At 39.3% G+C, this 12,232-nt stretch overlaps 1 protein-coding gene across 3 annotated transcripts; it reads right to left on the reverse strand.

Annotated features, from left to right (window-relative positions):
* Positions 1 to 52: 52 nt before the first annotated feature.
* On the reverse strand, positions 53 to 8,358 carry LOC135598686 (DNA topoisomerase 1 beta-like). Of its 3 annotated transcripts, none has more exons than XM_065092882.1 (17): positions 8,096 to 8,358; positions 7,188 to 7,376; positions 6,028 to 7,118; positions 5,673 to 5,867; positions 5,048 to 5,128; positions 4,373 to 4,432; positions 4,151 to 4,245; positions 3,858 to 4,014; positions 3,585 to 3,710; positions 2,347 to 2,427; positions 2,185 to 2,275; positions 1,945 to 2,099; positions 1,415 to 1,483; positions 1,241 to 1,330; positions 860 to 963; positions 612 to 780; positions 53 to 431 (listed from the first exon to the last, which is right to left on the reverse strand). In XM_065092882.1, exons 2-17 carry the CDS (start codon positions 7,333 to 7,335, stop codon positions 363 to 365), a joined length of 2,781 nt encoding a protein of 926 aa, XP_064948954.1. In that variant the 5' UTR covers positions 7,336 to 7,376; positions 8,096 to 8,358; the 3' UTR covers positions 53 to 362. The 3 variants fall into 3 exon arrangements, with proteins under 3 accessions (XP_064948954.1, XP_064948955.1, XP_064948956.1); XM_065092883.1 differs by lacking the exon at positions 8,096 to 8,358 and adding an exon at positions 7,447 to 8,055; XM_065092884.1 differs by lacking the exons at positions 2,347 to 2,427; positions 3,585 to 3,710; positions 3,858 to 4,014; ... (5 more) ...; positions 7,188 to 7,376; positions 8,096 to 8,358 and having other exon boundaries at positions 2,178 to 2,262.
* Positions 8,359 to 12,232: the final 3,874 nt, after the last annotated feature.

Genomic DNA, 12,232 nt, shown 5'->3' on the forward strand with positions numbered 1-12,232 from the left:
TCTTGGCATCCCAAGGGATGAACATTGTAACAAAAAACTGTGGACCAATAAATCAAGCATAAAACTCAAGTTGCCAAAGATAGATTATCAAAGTTAATATAAGTCAATACAACAACCCTAGCTCCAAATTTAGGGACTAAAGGACTGAGAGCTCAATAATGTGGACATTTTAATGTACATAATGAAACAAGAATTCAAGTTCTCTACTGACTTGTGTCATGGTACATATAAGTTTCTATTGAAGGTTTTTCAATGAGGCTTTGGAGAAATTAGAAACAGGATTGGAATTTCCTTTAATTTAAACAACTGAATGGTTCGGAATTGTTCTCTTAATGAAATTAATCATGCCAATGAATGATGCATTAGAATCTGAAGTCGGGATCAACATCCATTGCCCAGGCGAATTTTGCAAGCAGCGACTTGTTGAATATCTGGAAACAAAAACATGCCACGAATTAGATATCTAATGAATGAGCTTTCAGGGGATAAAATATTGACACAAGTTGATAATAATACTGCAGAAGCTGATAACGAAGAATATACTTCATAAATGCTTCAGTTCAAAAGCTTAGACCAAGACTTTTCAGAAAGAGAAACAGGAGATGTGATACCTTCTCGATGGGTACTTCATGACGCTTGCACCATGCAACTGATATTCTAGGATCAAGGTAGTTAATCTTTGATGTCCCTAGTGCAACTGTCTTGAGATCCTCTTTTATTCTTTTATCCAACTCCATTTTCTCTATCTTTGCATCAACCTGCACGAGCTTCTTTTCTATCCTGTAATTTGAAATGCATCAGATCATAGACATCTCAAAAGAAATTTTGAACTGAAGATTATTCAGGATAAGTTTATTACACATCAGGGGACAAGTTCTTCTTCGTCTTCCCTTCTTTATCTTTAAGTGGAGGTTTCCCTTTCCTAGCCCTATTCAAATCCATATTCAACTCGTCTCTTTGGGCCTGTTTGCAGCACATAAATAAAACAATTTTGTTCCATGATAAAACCAAGGTTTGTCGTACCATAGCATGTACCGAACGGTATGTACCAGCCCGATAGCGGACCAGTACGAGTGGTACGTTGGTACGCTCCTATGTCCTATGTGTCGGTATAGCTTGGTGCGTACCATACCAACAGCCGACTGATATACCGATATGGACCAATAAAGCAAACCAAGGATAAAACTACATAAAGAAATCAACAAGGGAACAATATACAGAAATTAGAGAAACAAAAAACCTTTAGGTCATTTATCTTCTCATTCAGCCTTGACATCTGACTTTCATGGGACTTTGAGACACTGCGCTGGTGATTACATATAATTGCAACCTGTATTGTAAAAGAATACAGCAACAATGATCATGACTCAGCTGCAACAACAGTTGAATGGATACAACAAGTTGCTGATTTTACCTCTTTGTTGGCATGCTGATATACAGCAATTTTTTCAGGAAGTGTGCCATCCTTGGTTTCTTTATTCAACTGTCATATCATGGAAAAATCAGTTCAGACAAAGTAAAAGCTCCATAGCTATTTTTCACTAGGCAGTAGGATTATAAATACAGTGATGACATTGTCAAATGAAGTATCAAAATAAACATGTCCATATTTTGTATCTGCAGTGATGTAGCATCACCTGGAAGTAGTTTGATCTGGCTTTAAACTTAAATTCACAATGAGTGGTTATAAAGATTAAATCTTCACAGAAGATACAGTATCAAGTTGGTAAATCAAGTTAAAATTTATGTTTGTGAAGGCACACCACCGCATAAGCATCATTCTTCAGAACTTGAAAATGGAAGTACAACTTACAGTCAACATGGACCAAGAAAACAAAGCAGGTCTTGCTAAGGAAAAGTACAAACATCAGCTTCATGGTTACTATATCATCTAAGGTAATAGAAACTTAGCAAAAGAAGAACAAACATCAGCTTCATGCTTACTATATCATCCAACGTAATAGAAGCATTGTATGTACGGAAGACTTTGGCAGTGAGACCAGGCATGAGTTCCTTCAAATGTGCATTGAGTTTGCTCGTGTCCAGCAAGTCAAAGAGATCATCACCCTTACCCTTTCTACCTCCACCACTCTTTTTAGCTAATAAATTAGACGTACAGTTAGTGCTAAACATATTGGTTACAGAGAGATTAAATGAACTGAAAAATAAGTAGTCACCTCTCACCAGTTTGGAATTCTCCAATCGCTTTATAGACAGGCAATTCAACCTCAACGGTGTTCAAATATCGAATAGAATCTTTACCTAGGAAGTCAAACTGGAGAAATTAAAAAGTTAAAACCATTCAAGGAATGAATCAATAGAAGTGTCTAATTCTAGGCATTCTACCTTTAACATATTGGGAGGGACCAACTCAACATTCTCCACCTTTAAAGTGCAGCAACCAACAGTATCAGCCTCATCATCATCCTGTAGATAGATTCATAAGGCAAAACAATAGGCATTTTAAACCATGGCATCATGTACACATGAACTAAGCATGTATATATGTATATACATAAACATGTGTCTATGTTTTATGTGTTATATGTATGTACAAGATTATGTTTGTATGCAACCCTGATGTGAGCATTTCATTAGCTGCAACAAGATCTAAAAGAAGAGCTCAATACTAGGTAAAGTGTCACACAGACTGAAATGATAAGACCACAAGAAGTACAACCAACTTAAACAACATAAAAATGGGAAGGGAAAAAATTTCCCCAACTTTTTATCATGGACTTCCAAAAATCAGGACCTTAGTATAATTTAGTAAACTGAAAAAAAACAATTTGCAAAAGCAATTAAAAAATATACAGCAGCAATATTTTGATCTTTGCTTTAAGGATCTTCAAGTCCAATCCTCCTGAATTTTGGAGGATGGGCGTTTCTGGCATAGTTCTACTAGAAATTTAATGCTCCAGCTTTAGGTGAACAAAGAACTATGACACAGTTCATTCAACATAAATATATCATGGTTAGAGGAAGTCTACAAGGCACAGCAGAAGAAAACCAGAGCATAGAATTGTACGAGGGTACAAGCATGTATATTTAAAACAGGCTAACAAAGTTAGCCTGACAATATCAAATATAAGAAGGAGAAAAGATTAATCAGAATCATTAACATGAAATCAGACATTCACCCAAACCGCAATGTGCAATAAAGCTACTTGATCAAAAGAAGTGACTACTCAATAGACTGAGGTAACAACAAACAGGAACACTTCAACATAAACTTGGAGATCATGTTCACATGTCCCAACCATTATGTCTATAGTGCAAAATCAGAGTTACTAGCTTCCTAAGTCATTCAATTGTCAGGTAGTATTCCAGTAATCACGAAGCTAATCTACCTAATTATCAACACAACTTGTTAACAAAATTTGCATTGCAATTAACATTCATATGTTAAGGGGTAAAAGATTTATATTAAGTAGTCTAGTTTCGAGCACCACAACTTGCAAGTTAACCTGATAATTGATATAATTGGGAAATAGGGAAGACTTAGAAACTAGCAGAATATATATAAACCACAGTGCAGAATAAATGTAGGATGAAACCATGGAAATTTATCACTGAATAAGCACCTTTTCATTTCCAGCCCTAAGTGCTAGTTTATCAATAAGGTATGTGGCTACTGCTATTTGCCTCTTCGTTGGATCTTTACTGGAAAAATCCCTTGTATAGTTTGCACGAATATTTTGTATACAATCCTGCAAAACAAATGGCATATTACAAACCAATGAACGATGATTATCAACAAAACCTAACCTTTCTCCATGTGTGGCCTAAGAAGCAACATATACTGGTCACAATTCAAACATGCTATCACTTCCGAATCAAAGAACAAGCAATATTACCGTCAACCGTCTGGCTTTCTCATATTTCTCTTTGTCACTTTGCCCTTTCAATGAACTGCTTGCTGCCAAAAAGACATACTTGAACTCTTTTGGATTTATGGGATCATTCCAAAATGCCAGCCATGTAACAGTGTTATCATGCTTCACTTCTTTCCACCTGAAAAAGGTAACTCAAATGCTGACATTTGTATGCCAATTACTAATTTCAGTCTATTTTCACAATTTTTACTAACAAGCCTGAACTAGTCTAGTGACTACCACACTCCAACCTTTGTCCTGTCAGGTTGCATTACCTCTCACCAGGTATTGGACATTCTGGTATCGGTGCATTTTTTCCAATATTAATTGTAATATCTCTTGGCCGAATTCTCTTTTTCAGCTTTCCCATCTAAAGTTACATCGAACAACAGTATTTCAGCACAAGAAAAATGACAGGATAATTTTGATATATGAATTAATGCTGCCAAGCAGCTAACAACAATCAAATTCCAACATAATAATGATGAGAAATGAACCTTTGGGTGCTCTCCTCGGCCTCGAAACAGTCCTGGTGGTTCAACTCTGAAATTCCCAACCTAAAACAGACCTACTTGTTAGTTCTCAGCATAATAAATTAAAGACAAGGATTTGGCACCAAAATTTTACAATACGCATCACCATAACAAAGGTACAATACCAAAAGTCAAACTAACCTAAGGTGAAAGCATATCATATGGTGGTAGCATTGATGAAGAAAGATATCTTGCACTATGTATGAGTTAATTGATTACCGAAACAACAATGAGATGTTCAAAATAACAACTCAAAGAAACACTTTTTTGTTGAGAAACTTTTTGGTAACAAAGACTTCTGGCATTCAGTGTCTAGCAACGAAGCACCCACTTGGCAGTAAATAGCATGTTTAAAGCCTGATGAAAAATGTCTATAACACAAAGAACTCATAAGCTCTAGATTTGAGACAAAATTACATGCATATGTTCATTACTGCCAAAACAATAAGAAATAGTAACATTTAAGCCAAAGGTAAAAATTCTGAAAGCAAATTAAGTTTTGAAAATTTTAACAGCATTCCCTATCGATTCAATTACTGGCTATACATCACAGGCCATGTTAGCTATTAGCTTCACATTGCAAATAAAATCAAGACACTAATAAGAAAAATAAATTTGAAGTCAGAACTTAGAATTAACCTTCTCTTTCACACCATCAACAATAGCCCACATGTATTTCTCTTCTTGCTTCATTTTTTCTTCTTTCAAGGCCTTCTTCTCCTGCATCAGAAGCATAGGTATAAAATCAGCAACTCCTACTGAGTATGATGATATGATAAATTTGAAACAGGAGATGAAAAGAAAATGCCACGGATCATTACATTCAAGAAGCAAAATCAATTAATGACAAGTGAGTCTATCCCAAAATATCAATTTTTTCTAAACTATAGCAATGACCACAAAATGGTCCATGTGCCACACAATGTTCCTATCATAAATAAATCTAAGATTATAAATAATAATAGTTCCTAAGAACACGTGAGTCCACTTACAACTATCATATGCATTTGCTATGTAGTAATTGTGAATCAAAATTTGAAACAGTATTGCTTCAGAATGTGAAGTCCATCAGCAGAAAGATAAAGTTCAGTTCATAAGTAATAATCCTTTCCAGTTTCTGACAACAATTTTATGCAACTGAATAATTTAACTGGCACATCATTATGGGCATAGGTGATTCACCCCAAGATATCCGAACACGTATATCAGCATTTATTTCAACAAATCACAACAGAGTACATGAATGATTGCAGTGTTATTTTACCTCTCCACTCATCTGCTTCTTCTTTTCCTTCTCCCTTAGATGCCACTCATAGATTGGAGTGAAGTCACAGAGCTCAAATTTCTTAATGATGTGGTTCTTACCAAGTATTTGCCGCCAATCATACATGAAGTTCTCAATAAATTGTTTTTTGGTGGCATACTCTGTGTCCTTCATAACAGCAAACATTGTTGCAACCTGCAACCAGAGAGATTCAGAAGTCAAAGAAAAAAGTTTTAAATTTGTAAGTCATCAAATTTAAAGGCTACTGGTCTATTCTGAAAGTAGCAGAAAAAAATGAAAGACGAGAACAAATGCTAGAATTATACAAGTAATGCAAACATCTGTTAAACCTAACCTCCTCTTGTTCAGGAGTCAAATCAACTGGCTGTCCATTATAGAGCATTTTAACCCCGTGAGGCTTGTATGGAGGGGGGAAAATAACACCATTGTGCTCCAAGGTAGTCCATTTCTGGCCCCCACCAGATCCAGGAGGCACCTTCAAGGTCTTTGAAAATTTAGAATCCTTCATTTTCTTCTTCATTTGCTTGCTATCTTTCTTGAATGATGAAGTCTTTTTTAACAAATTCTTGGTCGTTGATGTGCTGTTAGAAGAGACTGACTTTTTCATTCTTTGTGCAATCGGTATGTGATCATTATCATCTTCTTTTACCTCTTTCTTTACAGCAACTTCATTTTTAACTTTCACAAGAAAAGAGGTTTCAGAAACCTTTGCTTTCTTAATTGATGAAGAATCTGAAGTCTTAGTATCACCTAGAGCACGCTTTTGACCACCTTTGGGGGACCTAATTTCTTTGCTGGCTTCCTTCTTGCTAGAAGCATTAAACTTCAACTTTGGAGACAGAGACTTCTGATATGAGTCTGAATTTTTCACAGATGAACCACCAAAGACCTTCGACTGAAACCTAGAGATAAGTGGTTTTTCATCTTCTGAATCATCTGAATCTTCCTTGATGTTTGAATTCACTTTCATAGATGGATGTGAAGTGGGTTTCGCAGATTGAGGTAACTTCACAACATGTGAGGGGCCACCTGTACTGCACGCTGCTATAGAAGAAATCTTGGAGCTCAATGGTTTATTGTCATCAGAATCATTAGATTCCTCATTTCTAATGATTGGCTTGTCCACAATCATCTTATTTGTGTTATTTTTTGCAAAATAATGATCTGAAGAATGCTTGTGTATCTTTTCAGAGTCCATAAAAAATTTCTTCTGAACTGCCACAGAAGCTGAATTGAGTCTATGGCTCAATGGTTTATCATCATCCGAATCATCTGAATTCTGAACTTCAGCAATTGATTCATCTTGATGTTGTGGTTTTACATGACTGGTTGTTGATTTACAATTGGAAGAATGTTTTGTCAGGGCAGGTATTGAAGAATGTGAACTTGAGCTTGAAACAAAAGGCTTCTCAATTGTCGCCTTTGCTGTAAGAAACATTTGATTATTTTGCAATCGAGAGTCATAAGCAATTTGACTAGATTCAAGACACAAACCATCATGCTTCTGAGGAGCTGTCTTCCTTGAAGCGGAGCTCGACCGAACTTGTTTCGATGAAGAGTTTGACCTCTTAAAAGTAATAGGTCCCTCCTCATCTTCTCCGCTGTCATTCATAACCCGGTTGATGCAACCATGTATAGACATTAGCTAGGGTTTAGCTTCTGTCAGCGTATACCAAGTTCTACCTGAAATACACTTAAAAATTAAAATTTAAGAAACTTAAGCAACAGATGCACAAGATTTTAGTCTACTCACAATAAATGAGAAAAGCTTAGCTTAGTTTCCATCACAAAATTTCAAATCTCGGTTCTGTGAGCCTCTAATCAGTCAGACTTCTTGATTCACATGCTTCATGTTTTAAGTGTTTCTGTCTGTTTAAAGATGGTGGAGTGTACTGATATCACATCTTGGACTCAAGTAACAAGATGTATCATACTGAAGACACTTGCAAGCTACAAAAAAGGAAATACTCAGAAAATGTGAAGAGAAATCCTAGCCTCACATCAATCGCTTCCAGAACACTTGGATCTACTTCTCATGCACGGAAACTTACTGCCCACGATTACACAGACAATTATTCCACGTCAGATGCGAAACCCTAAAACAAATCTTGATCGAGCAGATGACTATTACAGAAGCCATACATTTTCTAGAACTAAGGATGCACATCCATGGACTGTCCATGACATGTACGATCAGTAATTCCTACTGTTGATTTAATACACAATTCATCACCAACAAAGAAACGGCACATGCCGAGGCTGAATACACCAAGAACCGAAGAAATTTTCTTCCATCGACCGACAAATCCACAGCAAACACAACAAAACCATCAGATTACGGAACACCGATCGAGCAGAAACCGATAAACGCCACGCGAATCGCGGCTTATAGGAGAACCAACCAGAATTGTTTCCCTCTGAAGGGGGGCGGGTGAGGAAAGGGGAAGGCGCGGCCGATCGAGAAGCGATTTATGCAGCGAGTTTGAGCTTCGGATCAGGAAGGAGGTAAGGTTTCTTGGAGGGCGTAATGCTCCCGTTCGCCTCCGCTCCTTCAGCTCGCCTTATCACTCTCTCCTCCCCAACCCTCTCTCTCTCTCTCTCTCTCTCTCTCTCACCCTTTTGGCCCTTCTCTTTTGTTGGCTGCCCCAAATCCAGACAGGACTCCGTCGCTTCTTGATCAACAATATTTCAGAAAACACCCTCCGGTTCATGAAATTATATACATATTTGTTTTTTTTGTCTTGGACAAAATTATCCCCCAAATTACGATTCGGATCGGGTTGGGTCAGATTGAATCTTATATATTGATATTAAGCCTTATTAATTATTTTTATTTATATATATGTATATATATAATATTTATAAACTTTGTAACGATAAATATACATATATGTATTCTTTTGATAGTGTTAGGGTAGATTTTGATTATCCATAAGCTGATTTGGAGCTAATCTGGTTCCTTTCATGACTGTATGAATCTTGTAAAACTATATTAAGGTACTCTTGACAATGCCCTTTTGAAGCCTGGGTCGACATCGGATAGATCAGATGTTCAATCTCTTACGACATATTTGTGCACCTCTTTTTATAATGGGTGTTTCGAATTATTTACACTCATTTATTATGTAGTTTATATAACTATCTTTTATATGGTATTAATTGGGCATCACCCAATTAGTTTTTCTTTAAAGATGGTCAATAAGATGTTGAAGTGATAACGAATGATTAACTAAGTACTCCATCATGTCAATCACATGAAGCCCATTGGTTGGCAACATGGAGCTAACATGTCCTCCTTGTAGAAATGATGTCTTAGTTATATGAGGCCAATACATATTTCTCGTGGAACTCATGTGTCGATTATGTGGAGTTGATTTGTTAAACCAGTAGCTCGATCGTGTTAGTCACAGTAGAATCAACTAGTTGACATGTAACACTGACATATCAATCACGTCATCTTTGCTATAACAAATAGTTAAAATTATAGGTATTCCAAAGTTAACCATTAGTTAATTTATGTTATTATCTAAAATTAATCATTAGATATATATATATATATATATATATATATATATATATATATATGCTATTTCTACACTTTATAAGGATATGTATATAAAAAGAAATTCTTTTTTGTCTAATCCACAATTAAAGTCTAGCAATCAGAATCTTAAATTGGAATGGATAGAAATGGAGTAGGTCAACCTCATGAAGCCCATGAAGAAATCTTATCCACATTGTTCACATGCATGAGCTTTGGAAGAGAAAGGTGTCATACAATCCACATCCACGATTGACAATTAGTTTAGCTCATGTGAGTATATTTTGACTTGATATATACTGTTTGCGAGTAGACACTAATTTAACATCCTTAAACACATACTAACCCTTTTTGCCTTTTGATTACCTAATTTTGATATGGAAATAAGACCAGCTTAGAAATCACCTATATCGTAGAATTGTGTTCATTCACTTGGACTTTTTCACAAATGTTATGGTGTTGTTGAGAAAATATTTTAAATTTATGTCGAGAAAATATATCTTTTAATTTACAGATATAGGCTAATTATGTTATTATCTTTATACTTTAAAAGGTTACAGTCATATAATTATGGAAGTGAAATAATTATATCCATTTATCCTAACGATATTATATTTTATCGATAGAAACATGAAAATAAAAAGATAAAAAGATAATTTTAACGTTCGGTGGTGGACGACGATGTTGTTGGCGTATGTGGTGGTAGACCCCTCCCCCTACCCCTTGGTCCCTGACGTTAAGCAATTGCCGCCCTTCGCCTCCTCAACCACTTCATCGCTGCTATCCCCTTCGTCTCCCCCATCATTCTTCCCTTCTCCTTCTCCACCCTTAACCCGACGTTGTGTCACGAACGGTCGTCGCGCACCCGCAACAACTTCGTTCAACGAACCGTTCGTCGCTCACACCCGCATGTACAGCTGCTTGACAGCATGTTTTCCCATGGTTTTGGGTCATTTTGCTTGTAAATATGTAAGTTCGAACAAGCTGCAGCGTTGCAAAGCGATCGCTCACCGAACCGAGCAAAACAGCCCCAAAACAGCCCAAAACGGCTCCGTTTTCGCGTGCCGCGGGAGGTGAGCGGAGTGCTGCCTCCGCTCACCAAAACGTCAGCCATCTCAGCACCCAGGAACCCCCCGGGTGGCACATGGCTGGATGGGGCTTCGGTTATATACCGGGCGTTGAACACTCTTTCGCAAGTTCGCACGTGACCTTTACGGGAACTTGGTGTTGCGTCCGGGACCAGGTGAGCGGCTGTTTGTGGGCTTGCAGCTGTTCGTTCATCCTTGAAAGCCTTGCTTTTCCCCCTCTCCCTCTTTTCTCTTGTGCACACAAGGTGTTCGACGAATTGCTTGTAAAGCTTTCCTTTTCGCGAGACTTCGGGACGTGTCCGTTGCTCGTTCTTTCGATCTAACTCTCTTTCTCTTTTACAGGTCCTTCGGGACCTGCGAGAGGTTACAAAGTGGGCTGATCCTTGCGGAGCAAGATCGCAAGGGCGAAGCGCGACTTAGGCAAGGCAAGCTAAGTTCGCGTCTTTGCCGCACGGGTGACTCGCGACTTAGGCAACGCAAGCTAAGTTCGCGTCTTTGGCCGCAAGGGTGCCGCACGCCTTAGGCAATTCCAGCTAAGGTCGTGACAGTGTGGTATCAGAGCGGGCAAGCTCTTCGATCGAACAGCGAACGAACTTCGCAACTTCGCCATGGCAAAGCATCGTGGCGAATCAAGCAAGACGGGGCAGGCCGGACCCTTGCCCCAAGCAGCCGCAGGTGGGCTGCATGTGCACACTCGCTCTCATGCTGTTGGAGCCGCTCATGAGGATCGCGGCAGCGAACAGGATGAGCGAGAAGTTGGCAACTCTCCGCGAGCGGAGGAAGCGCAATCTGGTGCGCTAACTGGGAAAAAGAGTCATAAGGAGAGACTCACGACGGCGGAAACCCGCCTGGATGTTCTGGAAGCGAGCATGGAGGAACTCTACCATGGCCAACAAAGACTTGTTGGGGTAGAGAGCTCGCAAGAGGAAGCGGAGTCCAGGATCGACAAGGTCGAGGCCCTAGTCGACCGACTGTCCGATGACACCAAGGACTCCGTGCAGCACTTACAAGATGTTGTGGCGGAACTCACGGCGAAGGTGGCTATGCTCACAAGAACGCTAAATGCGGGAGGAGGCAACACCCGCGTTGCACCGCCACAAAACTTGAGGGCACCTGAGCCCCATGGATACGGAGGGGCCAGAGATGCCAAGGAGCTCGAGAACTTTCTGTTTGACATGGAACAATACTTCCGAGCTACGAGACCCGATTCTGAAGATACCAAAGTTTCAATAGCAACAATGTATCTGAACGGAGATGCGAAACTTTGGTGGCGAACTCGTTGGGAGGAAATCCAACAAGGTCGGTGTCGAGTCGACACATGGGAAGACTTGAAGCGGGAGTTGAGAACTCAGTTCCTACCGGAGAACACAGAGTTCGTCGCAAGAAGGAAGTTGAGACAACTCCGCCAAAGTACCACCATCCGAGACTATGTAAAGCAGTTTTCTGCACTGATGCTGGACATACAGGACATGTCCGAGAAGGACAAGTTGTTCAGTTTCCTTGATGGTTTGAAACCATGGGCTCAGCAAGAGCTGAATCGAAGGAATGTTACCGACGTGGTCGGGGCAATTGCAGCTGCAGAAAGGCTCACCGACTTCGTTTCCTCTGAAGACCCAGCGAGAAGGAAACAATCTTCAAGCAATCGCCCTCAAAAACATTCTCGAGGGAAGGAGCTCGGGGGCGAACAGAAGAAGAAGAGCTCCCACAAAGGGCCGAACCCAAAAGGCAAGGCTTCAAAACCTGGAGGATGCTTCTTGTGCGGAGGACCGCACATGGTAAGGGAGTGCCCACAGAAGCAGGCACTCAACGCTTTGACAGCTTCCATCCACCCTCCCCGATCGGACAAGGGCAAAGCTGTTGCCCTTAGCTCAAGCAGTTCTGAATCCAGCAGCGACGATGAAGAGTCGCAA

This window comes from Musa acuminata, chromosome BXJ2-1 (genome assembly GCF_036884655.1).
Source record: "Musa acuminata AAA Group cultivar baxijiao chromosome BXJ2-1, Cavendish_Baxijiao_AAA, whole genome shotgun sequence".
Taxonomy (NCBI): Eukaryota; Viridiplantae; Streptophyta; class Magnoliopsida; order Zingiberales; family Musaceae; genus Musa; species Musa acuminata.